The sequence below is a fragment of the Kogia breviceps genome, chromosome 5 (genome assembly GCF_026419965.1).
Source record: "Kogia breviceps isolate mKogBre1 chromosome 5, mKogBre1 haplotype 1, whole genome shotgun sequence".
Classification (NCBI taxonomy): Eukaryota; Metazoa; Chordata; class Mammalia; order Artiodactyla; family Physeteridae; genus Kogia; species Kogia breviceps.
The window spans coordinates 44255480-44274129 of NC_081314.1; the positions used below are offsets into that span (position 1 = coordinate 44255480).

The 18650-nt window shown below is 37.2% G+C and overlaps 1 protein-coding gene across 3 annotated transcripts in view; it reads left to right on the top strand.

Annotated features, from left to right (window-relative positions):
* MFSD1 (major facilitator superfamily domain containing 1) overlaps positions 1-16170 on the top strand; it is a 30328-nt gene extending 14158 nt beyond the window's left edge. The window contains exons 8-16 of one of the 3 annotated variants that reach the window (XM_059065520.2): positions 6682-6780; positions 7296-7407; positions 8331-8387; positions 8746-8902; positions 10190-10287; positions 10897-11009; positions 12917-12964; positions 14233-14290; positions 15449-16170. In XM_059065520.2, the coding sequence (XP_058921503.2) occupies positions 6682-6780; positions 7296-7407; positions 8331-8387; positions 8746-8902; positions 10190-10287; positions 10897-11009; positions 12917-12964; positions 14233-14290; positions 15449-15452 (746 nt within the window). In that variant the 3' untranslated portion in view covers positions 15453-16170. Of the gene's footprint in view, positions 1-6681; positions 6781-7295; positions 7408-8330; positions 8388-8745; positions 8903-10189; positions 10288-10896; positions 11010-12916; positions 12965-14232; positions 14295-15448 lie in introns of those variants that run through there. The other 2 variants (XM_059065521.2, XM_059065522.2) reach the window with 2 other exon arrangements.
* The last annotated feature ends 2480 nt before the right edge of the window (positions 16171-18650 follow it).

An 18650-nucleotide genomic window follows, 5' to 3' on the forward strand; every position in this document is an offset into this window, starting at 1 on the left:
GATTCTCTATGTATAGTATCATGTCATCTGCAAACAGTGACAGCTTTACTTCTTTTCCGATTTGGATTTGTTTTATTTCTTTTTCTTCTCTGATTGCTGTGGCTAGAACTTCCAAAACTAGGTTGAATAAGAGTCGTGAGAGTGGGCAGTTTGTCTTGTTCCTGATTTTAGTGGAAATGGTTTCAGTTTTTCACCACTGAGGATGATGTTGCCTGTGGGTTTGTCATATATGGCCTTTACTATGTTGAGGAAAGTTCCCTCAATGCCTACTTACTGCAGGGTTTTTATCATAAATGGGTGTTGAATTTTGTCAAAAGCTTTCTCTGCATCTATTGAGATGATCATATCGTTTTTCTCCTTCAGTTTGTTAATATGGTGTATCACGTTGATTGATTTGCATATATTGAAGAATCCTTGCATTCCTGGAATAAACCCCACTTGATCATGATGTATGATCCTTTTAATGTGTTGGCTGGATTCTGTTTGCTAGTATTTTGTTGAGGAATTTTGCATCTATGTTCATCAGTGATATTGGCCTGTAGTTTTCTTTTTTTTTGTCATCTTGGTCTGGTTTTGGTATCAGGGTGATGGTGGCCTTGTAGAATGAGTTTGGGGGTGTTCCCCCCTCTGCTATATTTTGGAAGAGTTTGAGAAGGATAGGTGTTAGCTCTTCTCTAAATGTTTGATAGAATTCACCTGTGAAGCCATCTGGTCTTTGGCTTTTGTTTGTTGGAAGAGTTTTAATCACAGTTTCAATTTCAGTGCTTGTGATGCGTCTGTTCATATATTCTAATTTCTTCCTGGTTCAGTCTTGGCAGGTTGTGCATTTCTAAGAATTTGTGTACTTCTTCCAGGTTATCAATTTTATTGGCATAGAGTTGCTTGTAGTAATCTCTCATGATCTTTTGTATTTCTGCAGTGTCAGTTGTTACTTCTCCTTTTTCATTTCTAATTCTGTTGATTTGAGTCTCCCTTTTTTTCTTGATGAGTCTGGCTAATGGTTTATCAATTTTATTTATCTTCTCAAAGAACCAGCTTTTACTTTTATTGATCTTTGCTATCGTTTCCTTCATTTCTTCGTCATTTATTTCTGATCTGATCTTTATTATTTCTTTCCTTCTGCTAACTTTGGGGTTTTTTTGTTCTTCTTCCTCTAATTGCTTTAGGTGCAAGGTTAGGTTGTTTATTTGAGATGTTTCCTGTTTCTTAAGGTAGGATTGTATTGCTATAAACTTCCTCTTAGAACTGCTTTTGCTGCATCCCATATGTTTTGGGTTGTTGTGTCTCCATTGTCATTTGTTTCTAGGTATTTTTTTATTTCCTCTTTGATTTCTTCAGTGATCACTTAGTGAGTTTCTGCTGAAAGATCAGCTGTTAACCTTATAGGGATTCCCTTGTGTGTTATTTTTCCCTTGTGTTTGTATTTTTTACAGATCTTTTCCTGTAAGTGATATCTAGTCTCATAGCATTGTGGTCAGAAAAGATACTTGATACAATTTCAAGTTTCTTAAATTTACCAAGGCTTGATTTGTTACCCAAGATATGATCTATCCTGGAGAATGTTCCATGAACACTTGAGAAAAATGTGTATTCTGTTGTTTTTGGATGGAATGTCCTATAAATATCAATTAAGTCCATCTTGTTTAATTTATCATTTAAAGCTTGTGTTTCCTTATTTATTTTCATTTTGGATGATCTGTCCATTGGTGAAAGTGGGGTGTTAAAGTCCCCTACTATGAATGTGTTCCTGTCGATTTCCCTTTTTATGGCTGTTAGTATTTGCCTTATGTATTGAGGTGCTCCTATGTTGGGTGCATAAATATTTACAATTGTTATATCTTCTTCATGGATTGATCCCTTGATCATTATGTAGTGTCCTTCTTTTTCTCTGGTAATAGTCTTTGTTTTAAAGTCTATTATGTCTGATGTGAGAATTGCTACTCCAGCTTTCTTCTGATTTCCGTTTGCATGGAATATCTTTTTCCATTCCCTCTCTTTCAGTCTGTATGTGTCCCTAGGTCTGAGTGGGTCTGTTGTAGACAGAATATATATGGGTCTTGTTTTTGTATCCATTCAGCCAGTCTGTGTCTTTTGGTGGGAGCATTTAATCCATTTACATTTAAGGTAATTATTGATATGTATGTTCCCTATTACCATTTTCTTAATTGTTTTGGGTTTAGTATTGTAGGTCTTTTCTTTCTCTTGTGTTTCTTGCCTAGAGAAGTTCCTTTAGTATTTGTTGTAAAGCTGGTTTGGTGGTGCTGAACTCTGTCAGCTTTTGCTTGTCTGTAAAGGTTTTAATTTCTCCATCAAATTTGAATGAGATTCTTGCTGGGTAGAGTAATCTTGGTTGTAGGATTTTCTCCTTCACCACTTTAAATATGTCCTGCCACTCCCTTCTGGCTTGCAGAGGTTCTGCTGAAAGATCAGCTGTTAACCTTATGGGGATTCTCTTGTGTGTTATTTGTTGTTTTTCCCTTGCTGCTTTTTTTTTTTTTTTTTTTTTTTCCGGTACTCGGGCCTCTCACTGTTGTGGCCTCTCCCATTGTGGAGCACAGGCTCCGGACGCACAGGCTCAGCGGCCATGGCTCACGGGCCTAGCTGCTCTGTGGCATGTGAGATCTTCCCGGACCGGGGCACGAACCCGTGTCCCCTGCATCGGCAGGCGGACTCTCAACCACTGCACCACCAGGGAAGCCCATCCCTTGCTGCTTTTAATATGTTTTCTTTGTATTTAATTTTTGACAGTTTGATTAATATGTGTTTTGGTATGTTTCTCCTTGGATTTATCCTGTATGGGACTCTCTGTGCTTCCTGGACTTGATTAACTATTTCCTTTCCCATATTAGGGAAGTTTTCAACTATAATCTCTTCAAATATTTTCTCAGTCCCTTTCTTTTCCTCGTCTTCTTCTGGGACCCCTATAATTCGAATGTTGGTGCGTTTAATGTTGTCCCAGAGGTCTCTGAGAGTGTCCTCACTTCTTTCCATTCTTTTTTATTTATTCTGCTCTGCAGTAGTTATTTCCACTATTTTATCTTCCAGGTCACTTATCCGTTCTTCTGCCTCAGTTATTCTGCTATTGATCCCTTCTAGAGTATTTTTAATTTCATTTATTGTGTTGTTCATCATTGCTTGTTTCTTCTTTAGTTCTTCTAGGTCCTTGTTAAATGTTTCTTGCATTTTCTCTATTCTATTTCCAAGATTTTGGATCATCTTTACTGTCATTATTCTTAATTCTTTTTCAGGTTGACTGCCTATTTCCTCTTCATTTGTTAAGCCTGGTTGGTTTTTGCCTTCCTCCTTCATCTGCTGTGTGTTTTTCTTCTCATTTTGCTTATCTTGCTGTATTTGGGGTCTCCTTTTTGCAGGCTGCAGGTTGGTAGTTCCTGTTGTTTTTGGTGTCTGTCCCCAGTGGCTAAAGTTGGTTTATTGGGTTGTGTAGGCTTCCTGGTAGAGGGGACTAGTGCCTGTGTTCTGGTGGATAAGTGTGGATCTTGTGTTTCTTGTGGGCAGGTCCACGTCTGCTAGTGTGTTTTGGGGTGTCTGTGGCCTTATTATGATTTTAGGCAGCCTCTCTGCTGATTGGTGAGGTTGTATTCCTGTCTTGCTAGTTGTTTGGCATAGGGTGTCCAGCACTGTAGCTTGCTGGTCGTTGAGTGGAGCTGGTCTTGGTGTTGAGATGGAGATCTCTGGGAGATTTTCACCATTTGATATTACGTGGAGCTGGGAGGTCTCTTGTGGACCAGTGACCTGAAGTTGGCTCTCCCACCTCAGAGGCACAGCACTGACTCCTGGCTGGAGCACCAAGAGCCTTTCATCAACATGGCTCAGAATAAAAGGGAGAAAAAGTAGAAAGAAAGAAAGAAAGAGGATAAAATAAAATAAAATAAGATAAAATAAAATAAAAAATAATTATTAAGAAAAAAAATTTTTTTAAGTAAAAACAAAAACAAAAAAAATGGACGGACAGAACCCTAGGACACATGGTGAAAGCAAAGCTATAGGGACAAAATGTCACAGAGAAGCATATACAGACACACTCACAAAAAGAGGAAAAGGGGAAAAAGTAATATATCTTGTTCCCAAAGTCCACCTCCTCAATTTGGGATGATTTGTTGTCTATTCAGGCATTCCAGAGATGCAGGGTACATCAAATTGATTGTGGAGATTTAATCCGCTGCTCCTGAGGCTGCTGGGAGAAATTTCCCTTTCTCTTCTTTGTTTGCACAGCTCCTGGGGTTCAACTTTGGATTTGGTCACACCTCTACGTGTAGGTCGCCTGAGGGCGTCTGTTCTTCGCTCAGACAGGACGGGGTTAAAGGAGTAGCTGATTCGGGGGCTCTGGCTCACTCAGGCCAGGGGGAGGGAGGGGTAAGGATGCGGGGCGAGCCTGTGGCAGCAGAGGCCGGTGTGACGTTGCAGCAGCCTTATGTGTGCCATGCATTCTCCCAGGGAAGTTGTCCCTGAATCACGGGACCCTGGCAGCGGCGGACTGCACACAGGCTCCCGGGAGGGGAGGTGTGGATAGTGACCTGTGCTCGCACACTGGCTTCTTGGTGGCCGCAGCAGCAGCCTTAGTGTCCCATGCCTGTCTCTGGCATCTGCACTGTTAGCTGCAGCTCATGCCCGTCTCTGGAGCTCCTTTAAGCAGAGCTTTTAATCCCTTCTCCTTGCGCACTGTGTCATAGTGTCCCAGGAGGTACTGCTTGCCCCCTACGGTGACGCTGACCTAGCTTGACTCCCTGTGAGGGCTGTCTCCACTTTCTTAAAATAAGGATCTTGTACCACCATGTGTGCTTCAGTTTTTTTTTTTTTCTTTTTAAAATAAGGATAGATTTTTAAAAATATTTATTTATTTTATTTTTGGCTGCATTGGGTCTTGGTTGTGGTTCATGGGCTTCTCTCTGGTTGTGGTGGGCTCCAGAGCGTGCAAGCTCAGTAGTTGCAGCGCATGGGCTCTCTAGTCATGGCACGTGGGTTCCAGAGTTTGTGGGCTCTGTAGTTGTGGCGCGTGGGCTCCAGAGTGTGTGGGCTCTTTAATTGTGGCGCATGGGCTCAGTAGTTGCTGCGCACGTGCTTATTTGCCTCACCAGGGATTGAACCTGCGTCCCTTGCATTGGAAAGTGGATTCTTAACCACTGGACCACCAGGGAAAATGAGAGTGTATGTGAGAACTCTGAAAACAGTCAGGGAGTTTGTACCTGTAAGGTGTTCATTAAGAGTCTGTAGCAGAGGGAGAATTGTTTCCTTTTGATCAAATTTATTTCTTGTGCTTATGGAGCTTAGATTTTATAGAAGTCAGAGGTGGTAGGATGTGATGGGAAATCCACTAAGTTGGGAGCTGGGAGTCTAGGTTCTGGTCCTGGCTCATTTTGGACAGGAAGTTAACCTCTGTGTCTCAGTTTTCTTCTCTGTAAAATTGTGGGTGTTGGACTAAAACTGTATAGCCTCCTTCTGACCCTGAGTTCTGTTGGGTAAAGCTGGGTTCTGCTGGTTGCTGGGTGGATCACTGAGAAACGGATGATTCTCTCTGGATTTACCACCTGTGCTTCATCTCTGAGCAGTGAATTTGTCTAACTGAGCCCCACAGGATGTGGAGAGCTGCTTGCAGAGCCCTAGGGAGACCTGTGGGTGCTGGGTTGAAGGTTCTGTGCCGTCTTTTATTCCTTATATTCCTTGGTACAGGCTGGTAAAGGGAGGACAGTGAGAGGTAATCCTAGATGGGCAACTTGTGTCTAGAGACTCCTTCTTTCTCCCCCTCCCTATCAAATCCTTTGCCACTTATAATCTCTTTCTTACTTTCAAATTCTCTTCAGTATTCCATCTAGTTCTCTCCACAGTGGAGAATTTGAGAATTTTAGAGCTAGAAAAGATCTGTGCCATCAGATCAAAGCCTCTGATTTTACACTTGGGAAAATTGAAGCCCAGAGAGGTTAAATTCCTTGCCCAAGATCAATCAGCTTGTTACTGCCAGAAGTAGAACCCAAGTCTACCGACTCTTTGCAGTTTTTCATATTATGCCAGTCAATTAAAGATTTCATTTACTTTATTAAGCTTTTTATTAAAAATTTTGAGAAGTGTACACTTTATTCACTGTTTATCCTGATTCACTTTAATGATACGAGGTCAGCATTAGTGAGTAGTGCTGAATACCTGAAGGAGAGTGAGCGGGCTGTGCTGTGGGAGGATTGGGGCCCTTGGGGCTGCCACAGGGTAGGAGCAAGAGTTAGATTTGGGAAGGAATCAGAGGGAATCCATGAGGTGATCACAGAATCAGACTTTGCTTTTACAGTTTGTTCCCCCTGGCATCCATCAATAATTGGTGCTTAGACTGAATTAAGAAATTAGGACTGATTTGCTAGCTGGTCATCAGCTTTCTTCAGTCTATATTCTGATTATAAGACTAGACTAGTTTGTTCTAGTTTTTCCCCTCTAATCTCTAACCTTCTATCAGGAAATAATATACAATAGTAATAGCGACTGCTGTTCATTGAGTGCTTCCCAATGCACTTCCTTTCCTTCTGTCCTGATTTAGTAATTGTAGGCTTTTCATATATGTGTCTAGATGCCATCCCATTAAGTTGCTAAGTATTTTGCTGTTAATGTAATGTGCTGCCTTTTAGGAACCTTCATTTTGGTTCTCTTTTAAAAATCTCTCTTCTTTTTTTTTTATTATAGGGGGTATAACATGTATTCTTTCACTAGCCTGTGCCTTGGCCCTTGCTTACTTGGATCAGAGAGCAGAACGAATCCTTCATAAAGAACAAGGAAAAACAGGTTAGTCTAAATGCAAGAAAAAGTTAGGCTTTTAGGAATTATGGCCTTTTTGAGATAATTTACAGTGAGGTAAATTCCTAATGTAGTGTTGTAAACCCAGTGAGGCTTAATACATGTTTATTAAATCTTTTTTTTCCACTTAAAATTTTTTTTAGATTTTATATGGGCATATAGTTTATTTAAATCTTTTATTTCCAAATCTATTCCCACTTTTCTGAATTTTTGGATACTTTTTTTTTCCCCTTAAGCGGTTTTGGCAGAATTTACATTCTTGATTGTACTTTGTATATTTGCAAAGTAATGAGTGTTTCTGGAAGAGAGAAAGAAGGTAGATACTAATTTTAGATTTTGCAATTTTGTTCTTTTTAGGTTATCCGAGAAACTATGTTCTAGTCATTTACTGAGAAAAGTATTTTTTAACTCAATTGCAAAGGTTAATCACATGATAAAAGAAAAATAATCTTGACTTAGAAATGCAAAATTACACTGACAGCATCTTCCCTTTCTTCTGTAAGGTGAAGTTATCAAGTTAACTGATGTGAAGGACTTCTCCTTTCCCCTGTGGCTCATATTTATCATCTGTGTCGGCTATTATGTTGCCGTGTTCCCTTTCATTGGACTTGGGAAGTGAGTATTCTCTAGCATTCCATTTTTGTTGGCTAAATTATAATGAGAATTCAGTCACATAAATGTAATTTTTTTAAGGTATAAATTTTGCTTCTCTGTTATGGTTTATATTTTCACAGGAATTGTTGTACATCCTGGGACACAACTGATTTTCTTAGCTTAAGGTTTAGTGTTGGTTTAATACTTGTATTAGGTTTTTGAAGAAATACCTAAAACAGTTTTTGATACATAACATTGATTTACTTTAATGCTTGATTTTGGATTTGTATTCTTTTTTATTTCCTCTTTATTTCTTTGTTAGGAAGCCTCTTAGTGAGAATGGAGACAGTGCATTAGCTTGTAGTGACAGGGCATATCTCCATTTGTTAGGACTGCATTTCTGCCAAACTCAAATTCAGGGTTTAAATCAAATTCTTCTTTGCTTTATCTTCTACCTTCTCTCCGTTTTCATGGGCAGCCACTTAAACAGAGCAGTGTGTGAGTGTGAGTGTGTTTCTTGAGATGCATCTTTGTAATTATAACCTTTAAATTCAGGCTGTCATTTTACAGTTTGAGACAAGAACCTTATGCATTATTTAGCAAAGAACCCATCCATTATTGCTTTAAAGGAAAAGAAGCCATCTTAATTCCTTGTAGTAATATATTTGGGTTTCTGAAAATTTGTGTGTATTGTTTGCTGTACACGTAAAAGAGGAAAAAATAGGTACCGATATATTTTATTTAGTTGGTGAAGTACTTATGTAAATACTAAACCTTTAGCCAGTTGCTCAAAGATGGATATCAAGTAAGGTGGGAAAACAGTATAAAGAAGGGAAAGTTGACTAAACTTATTTTTATTCAGTTTTATTTTGCCTTTTTAAAAAAAAAAACAGAATAGTTCTTTCTAAAGTGTCTGGTTTTTTTCCTCTCTCTTTTTATTTTAGAGTTTTCTTTACAGAGAAGTTTGGATTTTCCTCCCAGGCAGCAAGTGCTATTAACAGGTATTCCATTAATTCTGTAACTGCTTACTGTGTGCTTAGTGTGGGTCTTTAATTATAACCCAATGTTATAAGAGACAGAAAAGACATATGTGAACTAACATCTACAGTGTGAAACAAAGTCTGTTTGGGGCCTTGATCCTGAATGGCCATCTTTGCATTAAGGGAAAACCAAAGAAGTTTTGGACCACTGTTTATATCTTTATATTTCTATTTACTGCTGACCATTTTAGAAGGATGTTAAATTAAATGAGCTAGGGTTTGCTTTACCTAATCAGTTTAGGATTTAGGACTTTCTGGATTTTTAATTGTTTTTTCCTGTGATATATTTTATTAAATATCTTTTATATTTTCTGGGCAGTATTGTATATGTAATATCAGCTCCCATGTCCCCAATATTTGGGCTTCTGGTGGATAAAACAGGAAAGAACATCATCTGGGTTCTGTGTGCAGTGGTGACCACTCTTGCTTCCCACATGATGCTGGCCTTCACTCTGTGGAACCCTTGGATTGCTATGGTAAAGTCGCTGCGAACACCTGGGGGGCTCAGGGCTTCAGGGAGGACTCTGTACAGCACGTATCAGAAGCCAATGCTCAGCTCTTCTGATAGTAGTGCTTGTGACAATGGGAAAAACAATGACAATTTCAGTTTCTACAGAATAGCTATTTTTAAAGTATATAAATATTAATCATTAATGCATAAGATGTTTTTGATTTCATTTGACCTATATAATAGTACCCTCAATGCTGCTATAGAATTTGAAATAAAATAGTCTTATGAAAGCCAAATGCTTATTAGTTCCATTTATTTTTCGGTACTTCATTAAAAGAAGTCATTCCATCATAGGTGGCAAAAACATCTGTCAACCCAATATCCATGATTTTGCATTCTTTTGTCTTTGACTCTTAGTAGGTCAAAAAGTAATAATGAATTCATCAAGTTTTTGTAATTGTTCTTCAGAATGTCATTTTTAAGACCACAGGCCAAAAGTGCTGGCATCTCTTACCTGTTAATAAAAGAATATCTTGAACATATATATTTGTGCACTTCGTTAGAATTCTCTAGGACAGATTCCTAGAAGTAGAAATGCTAGAGCAGAGGCTTTGCACAGTTAACATTTTGATAGATACTGTGAAACCTCTCCTCTAATAACTTTCTACCCATTTATAGCTTTACCAATAATACATGAATGTGTTTGTTTTTTAGTATCCTTGCCATTGTTAGACATTGGCATTATTTTAATTGTTGCCAATCTGATAAATGATCTTATTTTAACTTGAATCATAAGGTTTCTTCTTTAATTGAAGAAAAAGTTAGCATTAGGTGATGTTTATCAAGCAGTGGTTATTGTTGGTCCTCTGCTTGGCTCTCCAGTTGGGTTGTGATGGCCCAGAAGTAAGATAATGGACTGTTGGCGTGATGTTACCTTGATTGCTTAATTTGTAATTCTTAATGAATACTGGGAAATTAGCTTGCCTGAAACATTGGTAATGACTTTTTGCAAATTAGCTTTATTTTCTTGTTTGGTCTTTGACTGCACCCTGGGCCCAGCCAGTTATGTATTCATATAATATAAAATGGTTAAGACAGTGTTGTGTGTATTTGTCCCTAGAGGGATACTGTTAGAGAGGCCCAAGACCATTTTGTGGTGAATATGAGTTTTTAGCCTAATTATTTTGCAACACAATTTGCATGGATATTCATATATTAGTTATTATGTCCCTCTTGCTAATCTGCATCAGAAGAAAATCACCTTTTAGTAAATATAAGCCTTCTTTACTCTTTTCCGTATTGCTTTCTATAGTGTCTCCTGGGACTCTCCTACTCATTGCTTGCCTGTGCATTGTGGCCAATGGTGGCATTTGTGGTTCCTGAACATCAACTGGGAACCGCATATGGCTTGTAAGTGTTTTCACTGTGGATCATATAATGTCTCTCTCTGCTGTGTCAATTTAATTACCTTATAAAACTACAGGTCTCCTGAATCTAGTTGTCTTCAGGCTTTTGGGACAGCTCTGAACCTGGAAATAACCAGAAAATCAGTTAATCTATTTGTATTATTATTGTGGCAAAAAAAATGCTCCAAGCCTCCAGCAAGAGAGCTGGAGATAAGCTACCCCGTCAGAAGTCATTGCTGACGTGACCATCCCACCGCCCGTTTAGCTGAGGGCTTCTCAGTGAGAAGTTGAGTTCCCATCTCTAGCACAAAAGGCTGAACAGGGAAACCACATCTCTGGTTGGTATTCACTTAGCCCTTGGATTCATTCAGCAGGAAGGTGTTGAGTTCAGACTGTACTTGCTAAGGCAAACTCCCTTGCCTTTGAGCCTAACATTTAGTAGTGGAAACAGTCATGGGATTAAAGAAACAAATCTAATCAGGTCATTCCTGTTTGAAAACCCTCTTAATACTAATAGTATGTGGTTTATAGATACTAATATTTATAGTGAATTGGTACTCTGTGTGTGAAGACTTTAGAATTGAAATTTTTTTTTTAATTTCTTAAATTGTAGCATGCAGTCCATTCAGAATCTTGGGTTGGCAGTCATTTCCATCATTGCTGGCATGATATTGGATACTTGGGGATATCTGTTTTTAGAAGTTTTCTTCATTGCCTGTGTTTCTTGTAAGTGCGCCACCTGGCAACATTTAGTTTTTTTTAATATGCAGCAGAATGTTCTCATTTATACTTTTAGGTTTTTGTTGTTATTGTTATTTTTTCCACTTTTTTAAACCAAATCCCTAAGATGTATCATTCAGATTTGCCTAATTCTTAGCCTGTGCATCAGTTTCTCAGCTGGTGACTTTTTAGTTTTCTGAAGATTCACAGGAATTTTTCAGGAGATTCCTATTCTTAAAGGCAGCAATGGAATCTACTCTATATTCTGTTTTAAATATTTATGTTTTTTTAATGGTAAATGTCATGTTATGTATTTTTAATTATAACGGAAAAAAGAATATAGTATGGATACATGTTACAATATCAGTGAACATTAAAAACATCCTTAGTGAAAAAAGCCATACAGAACAGGCCACCCAGATCTCATACTCATCTTGTCTGTTTCATAAATATTTATGGTTGTTAAAAAACACTTTCCTCTTTAGAGTGGAACCATTTGAAGGGTCCTGAGTATGTCCGTGGTGTGAATGTGTGGACATTAGTGTGGCTTAGGTGTGAGCGCTCATTGTTTATTCATTAGTCTATTTTGAATTGTTTTTATTCTTAGTCCTGTTATTTAATTTTTACCTGTAATGATTCATTGGTTAAAAATAGGAAGCATTAGGAAACTGCTGAAAACTACAAAAATAAATCAGTATTTTTTCACTGTGTTCTCCTTACACGTCAGTTGTGTTCATCTGAAAAAAAATGTTCATATAACATATCAGATGTTTTTTTGTTTGTTTGTTTGTGGTACATGGGCCTCTCACTGTTGTGGCCTCTCCCATTGTGGAGCACAGGCTCCGGACACGCAGGCTCAGTGGCCATGGCTCATAGGCCTAGCCACTCCGCGGCATGTGGGATCCTCCCGGACCGGGGCACGAACCCGTGTCCCCTGCATTGGCAGGTGGACTCTCAACCACTGCGCCACCAGGGAAGCCCTCAGATGTCTTTTATACTTCGATAAATTGTGTTTAAAATGGCAAGCCCGAGTGATGATTTTATCCGACTTCATTTTCATTTACAGGAATAAAGACTGTCTATACTTGAGGTGTGGTATTTGCAAATGATTGCTTATGAATAATAGCCTAAATGCATTTTATTATCTCATAATTTTAGAAATTAGCACATCAAATTTTTAAAATATATTCTTAAATAGTGGGCCATATATGAGTTCATAGTACTAGGTTATGAAAGTGTTCTTGTCTATTTTTGATGCTGCAACGTGTGGTTTAATCTCAGTCAACTGTTCCTTATAAATATGGTTCTCAAACCAAACACCACTCCATTTAAAAAGGTTTTTGTTGACATATTAAAGTAAGTTAAGTGTGCCATACTTGTTAAAGTGAAAAGCCAAGTACCTGACTTTCTGAGGCCTTTACTGGTCTGGGTTTCTGGGAGTTTAATGTCCACATTTTAATATTTGGTTAATTTTTAAAATGAACATGGTGTTTTCAGACCTAAAACCCCCGAAGGATTACTTCTATTTGGCTCTCTGTTAAAACATAAACAGTCTAGCAGCTGGCAGGGTTTTGGGGAAGTGCTGGGAACTACCAGCATTACAAAGGGAGAGGAAAGAGAAAAGATCCGTGGGTGGGTTGGCCCCTTCTCCTGGGGGCAGAGGGGTCTCAATTTCTCTTTTTATGTCCCTGCCACCCCTGGGCTCAGGTTTTAAAAATAAAATATATTTCTAATGGAGAAAATGGTGTGTAACTTAGTGCTTTATTGAAAATAATGTTAAGAGTGTTTTCATTTTTAAATGCTAGTTAATAAAGATTTGATTTTCTAAGCTTTACTTTGTAATTATGATTACATAGGAATCATTGGGGAAAAAGTATGTGTTTTTAAGGACCTTATGTTATTTTCATTTCCAGTCTCACTTTTATCTGTGGTCTTACTCTACTTGGTGAATCGTGCCCAAGGTAAGTAGAAGTTCAGGTATTTTCTTCTTAAACCACAGTGGATCATCTTTTTTTTTTTTAAATTAAATTAAATTAAATTAATTTTATTTTTGGCTGCGTTGGGTCTTTGCTGCTGCACGTAGGCTTTCTCTAGTTGCGGCGAGCAGGCGCTACTCTTTATTGCGGTGTGCGGGCTTCTTATTGTGGTGGCTTCTCTTGTTGTGGAGCATGGACTCTAGGCGTGCGGGCTTCAGTAGTTGCAGCACATGGGCTCAGTAGTTGTGGCTCGTGGGCTCTAGAGTGCAGGCTCAGTAGTTGTGGCACACGGGCTTAGTTGCTCCGTGGCATGTGGGATCTTCCCGGACCAGGGCTCAAACCCATGTCCCCTGCATTGGCAGGCAGATTCTTAACGACTATGCCACCAGGGAAGCCCACAGTGGATCATCTTGTGGGGCTCCTGGATTGTCTCTATCCAGGAGAGGCTTTATTTCATGTAATAACATTCTGTTCATAGTGATGAAACACATTTTACTTTATAGCATATAATTATGTATTTTGGACTGTCCCATTTATTAAAATCATTGTCATGTTCTTTCTGGCCAGTTCGATATAAGTTTTGTAATATAAAATTTTAGATGTTCTTTTTATATTAGCAGAAAGTCATATTAGTTTGACTTCTAAAAAAATAACCTAAAGCCCTTCCTATGTTATTGTCTTATATTTTTAAAAAATGAGAAGTAAACACATTTATAGCTGCAGTTTGCATTTTAAGGTTGAAAGTGTTTAATATAGAATGAGAAATTAGATATTTTCATTTGCTAATATCTACTATATTTATTTTCGCTTTTTTTGTTATTTATAAGATTTTGATATTACCTTTATTAATTTTTCTAAACTGGCTTGCCCCTAAGGGTTGTCATGTATTTAGAAGAATGAATATATATGCTGTTTAAATAATTTTAGGTCATTTACTTTAATGCCTCTTAATTTTCACTATTATTGATTATTGATACAGTGTCCCAAAGAACAAAATCTTGAGCAATACATAAGTCCAAATTTTTTAAAAAAATACTAACATTAAGGAGTGATTATTTGTATCATATAAGGATTCCCAAAAAACATTTTTTCCCCCTTGGGAAGTTTCCAGGAGATAAACTATTTCTTTCTCACCTTCCATAGCCTCTTTTGTTACTTAAAGGCATTTGTATGTGTGTGTGTACGCATGTGCATGTTTGAATTTTACTTATGATAGTTGTGTTGAAAAGATTCTATGCTTATTTGTATTTTAGGTGGGAACCTAAATTATTCTGCAAGACAAAGGGAAGAAATAAAACTTTCTCATGCAGAGTAAGTATTGAAAGAAAGAAAATTTGTCTTTATTATGAAAATCTTAAAACAGTAGCATTTTATTTCAAGATATTGGGTTTAGACATTTAAGAAATTAGTCTTTTTCTTAAGTTTTGAGAGCCAACGATTATCTCTGGGACTACTGTAACATAATTTTTCTTTGTGTTAGAAAAATTTTAAAGGGTGGATATCAAAGGTTAAAATGAAGGGGATAAAGAACAAATTGGGCTTTAACTTGCCTTCTGAGAGGAGAGAGAGAGAGAGACCTGCAGTATTTGTAATTTATTGGAGGAAAGGTCTTTGTCCTGACTTCCTGTGCTGAGCTTACCCTTCCATTCTTTCTCGTATTTCCTTTTTCTTAACTAGTTGAGATAATCTTTTATTTTCTCCTGGTACTAACACGCCATTATGTGTTCTCTGACTCACTTGGAACAGATTAAAGTATATAGTGTAGGGTTTAAGTTAAATTAATTTTTTCCATGAGTGCATGCTAAAGCATAGTAGTGATTCTATTTCTTGTTGTTATTTCTAGTTTTTTAGACATTGTATTTTTTTATGATTTAAAAATTTATTTTTAAATATATACCACCTAAGTTTTATGAATTTTGAGTAGGTTAAAATCCGGTAGAACAAGGCTGTGTTTTCTGGGGCTTGATTCTTGGCCATCTCAAATTCCCTTTTCACATAGTAATTCTACTGTAAACAAATGTTGTTAAAATCACGTTTAAGAAGGATTTTTGAAGTCAGAGATACTCCACATGCCATGTGTTAAGTAAACAAAAGGTAAAAATGCAAATATAACATCCTAATTTTATTCAAGAAAAAAAAGTATGTAGGCATGTGTATTTCTTAACTCCATTACTTATATATAATAGAAAAAATGCTGAAAGAAAAATCCCCTATATTAACAATTCCATTTGAATGGTATGGTTAGGAGAGTTTATTTTTTTCTTGGCGTTTTTATATTTTCCAAATTTTCTACATCGATCCTCTATTACTTTTATGACCAAGAGGAGTGAAAAGATTATCCAGCAAAATGTGTAACTTAATATTTGGCACTGCATGCTTTATAGTGGTTATGGTTTTCATTTTGTAATAATGGGGTTTCATGTTTTTTTTCCTCCCTTTTTTGATAATGTATTGCATTGTGTTTTGCAGGTGAGAAGTTTAAATGACTGTGTCATGAGAATGGGCTGCACACATCATTGGTTTGAAAACCTCCAATTTTTTTTTTCTTTTAATTTAGAGTTTAGTCGTTAGGAAAAATAATGGTCTGGAGAATTATTATATTTATATTTTGAATATATCTAATTTAAAGTATAACTGTGAGGACTATTTTAGCCTGTGTCTTTTGTATTGCTGAAGAATTCTGCTTTGGAATAGGCTCATCAATGATGAAGTTTAGAAAATTGCATCTGGTACATGCAGGTGATTTTGAGTAAAGATAGTAAATAATGGAAATCTTTGGATTTTGTATTGAGATAATTTTCACAAAGTGTATCTTAGGGATATGGCCTTTGTAAAGCAAAAAAAACCTTTTGAGGGATTAGAAAGGATATTTTATATAGAATAAACAGCGGCATTTTAATAGGCATTCCCTTTTGTAATAGGGAATATTTGAAAGATGTTTTTATGAAGTCTCATTTCCACAAATAGCAGATTGTGTTCTGCTCTCTTTGGTTACCAGAGGTTGCTGAGCAGTGACCCTTTTGAGCTTCTTTATTTCTCTGTTACTGAGGACCCTAATCCCTTAGGGACATAATTTTGTGGTACAAACTTTCTGTATGGTTTTTCTTATAGTCCAATTAATTACTAAAAAAGTCCTGTAAATTATGATAATTGAATATCTACAAGGATAAATAAAAACACTGCAAAAGGAATACTTGATGTCTTTTAACTTTTTATTTAAAAAAATATTAAAACACTGATTTTAACTCTTATTTATGTGGAAAATTATCTCTATAAGAAAATCTAAGTTGGAATAAAGAAAATTTGACTAATTACAGTCATTGAAAGATTACGGGAGTAGTTTGTTTTTCCAGACTAGGACCTTGAGTAACATTTATGTTTTTCGCATTAAATAAAATATGGATATGAAATTTTTCTGACAAACTTAAACACTTTTTAGTTGACTTAGTCTTGTCATATTACATATTAAAGTCAAGGAATTTATGTGTTTTGCTTTCTGTGGACATGCAGATATTTTAGACAGCAACTATTTTATGGATTTAGCTGATTATAGTGTTTGAAAGTACATGGCCTAACATTGTAAGTTTAAAAATTCTAGAACAGCTTGAAAGTGCATTCCTTATTCAGGGTAAGTTTATTTACATCCATTTTTCTGGTTTACAGTTTATTGTGTCATTATTCAGTTGTTAGTTCTCTAGGCTTTGACTGCCATGTGTCTGTTCTGGCCCATGGCTATTGAAAGTTGGCCTTACCATCTGGGAAGTTTGCTGCCGTGGAGGACCTGTGTGGTCTGGCCCTGCCTTACTCTCTTCACTATCTCTCTGTGCCTCAGCTACAGTGAGCTGTTTACATTTTTTCAAATTGGTCATGTTCCTTCCCTTCTCAGGGGCTTTGTCCATGCTGCTCCCTTTGCTTAGAATATTTTATCCAGGGTTCTCTACAACCTGGTTTCACAGGATTTACAACAGAAAACTTTAGCTCCAACTCAGAACCATTCTTCCTGTGGAAGCTCTTCCGCACCCTTCAGGCTCTATCAGGTTCTTCTAAAATTCCTCTGATCTTTGAAAAACCCTGAACTTTTCCTTCTAAGCTTACCTCTGCTTATAATGAAGAATTTGTGATGAGGTATGTGGGGTCTCTGTCTCTTCCTTTAGGTTGTCAGCTCCATGAGGGCAGGAACAGTGTCTGTGATGTTGATAATGATTGTGTTGATAGAGCCTAGTGCAAATTAGGCACAAAATAAATATTTTTTGAATGATGGATAAATAAAATGGAGAGTAATTTGGAATAACCTTTTCGGAGGGTAAATTGGCAATATGAATAAAAAGGCCTGAAAAGCAGGATGGTGGTGGCCTGCATGTCTTTTGACTTAGCACTTCCATTTCTAATAATTTAAGGAAACCATCAGACAAATATACACATAAATATATTTTAAGACAGTATCTTCATTGCAAGGTTGTTCATAACAGCCTAAGATAGGAAACGACCATTTGTTAGGTATATTGTATGATTTGCTTAAAGTGGAAGATTGAGCAGTCTTTACATGGTTTCATTGGAGAGCATTTTGATGTGGAATGGTGGCATTATTATGTGGAAGATTCAGAGTGTTGTTGTTTTTGTAAAAACAAACACAAACATGTCTGGAGGATATGTACCTAAATGTCTCTGGGTGCTGACTTTTTTTTTGCTTATTTGTATTTTCTAATTTTTCAATAGTAAATACTTACTGTATAATAAGAGTTTAAAAAATCCCACAAAGAACCAAATTCAACAGAAATTTAAGCGCTACTGTTTGAAGAAAGTGGTAGTTGGTGTTCAGAAGGGACGGAGGTAACAGGTAGTGTTTTCCAAAGAAGTTTCAGGATGTAGGTGAGAGTTAAACAGGCCCTGAGTGAGAAACAGAATTTGTATTGACAGGAAGGAAATTGAATGTGAAGGGAACCACAGGTGAAAAAAAACAATAGAAAATGGGGGATAAAGGCACTTATATTTTGGTCCCAGCGGTAGCAGAGAGCAGCTTCAAGTTGTCTGCAAGCTGGCCATGATTTCTGGAATGACTCAGCCTCAGCCTCAGCCCCTTTGGCTTCTGCCATTTGCAGGTTCTTGGAGCTCTGAGCAGAGATTTGCTGCCTTGAGGGCAATGGGGAAAACTTTGGTGTTTTGTAAGAAATACTGAAAAGTTCTTGACATCATACAGGCAGGACAGACAGCTAAACTTACTACAAAATCATTAATACTTATACCCTTGAGGTGTTCTTATATATGGTCATGCACTCAAGTGGATGTGACCTCTTCTTGGTGGATCTTTATCAGTCTCACTTCTTGGCAGCTACCCTGCCCAACTTACTTTGCTCCCTGGACTGATTCTTGTTCCCGCATAGGTTTGACTGCAAATCAGTTGTGTAATGAAAATCAGGGGACTTATGAGGCATTCCCTTTGGGATTTGCATCTACTTTTTAGGAGTTTGTCTTTTTTGTTTTTTGGAAGAGGATGGCTTTCGGTGCTGTCTCCTAAGATTTAGTAGGGTAGTAGCTTTCTGTGCTTCTATTTCCTGATTAGCAAAATGGAATATCACTAGAGTTCCTTCTATACCACTCATGTTCTTAATTTATGAAACATAAAAGTATGGTTAATTGCCATATGTTAGATATGTATTCATTGAAGGATGAC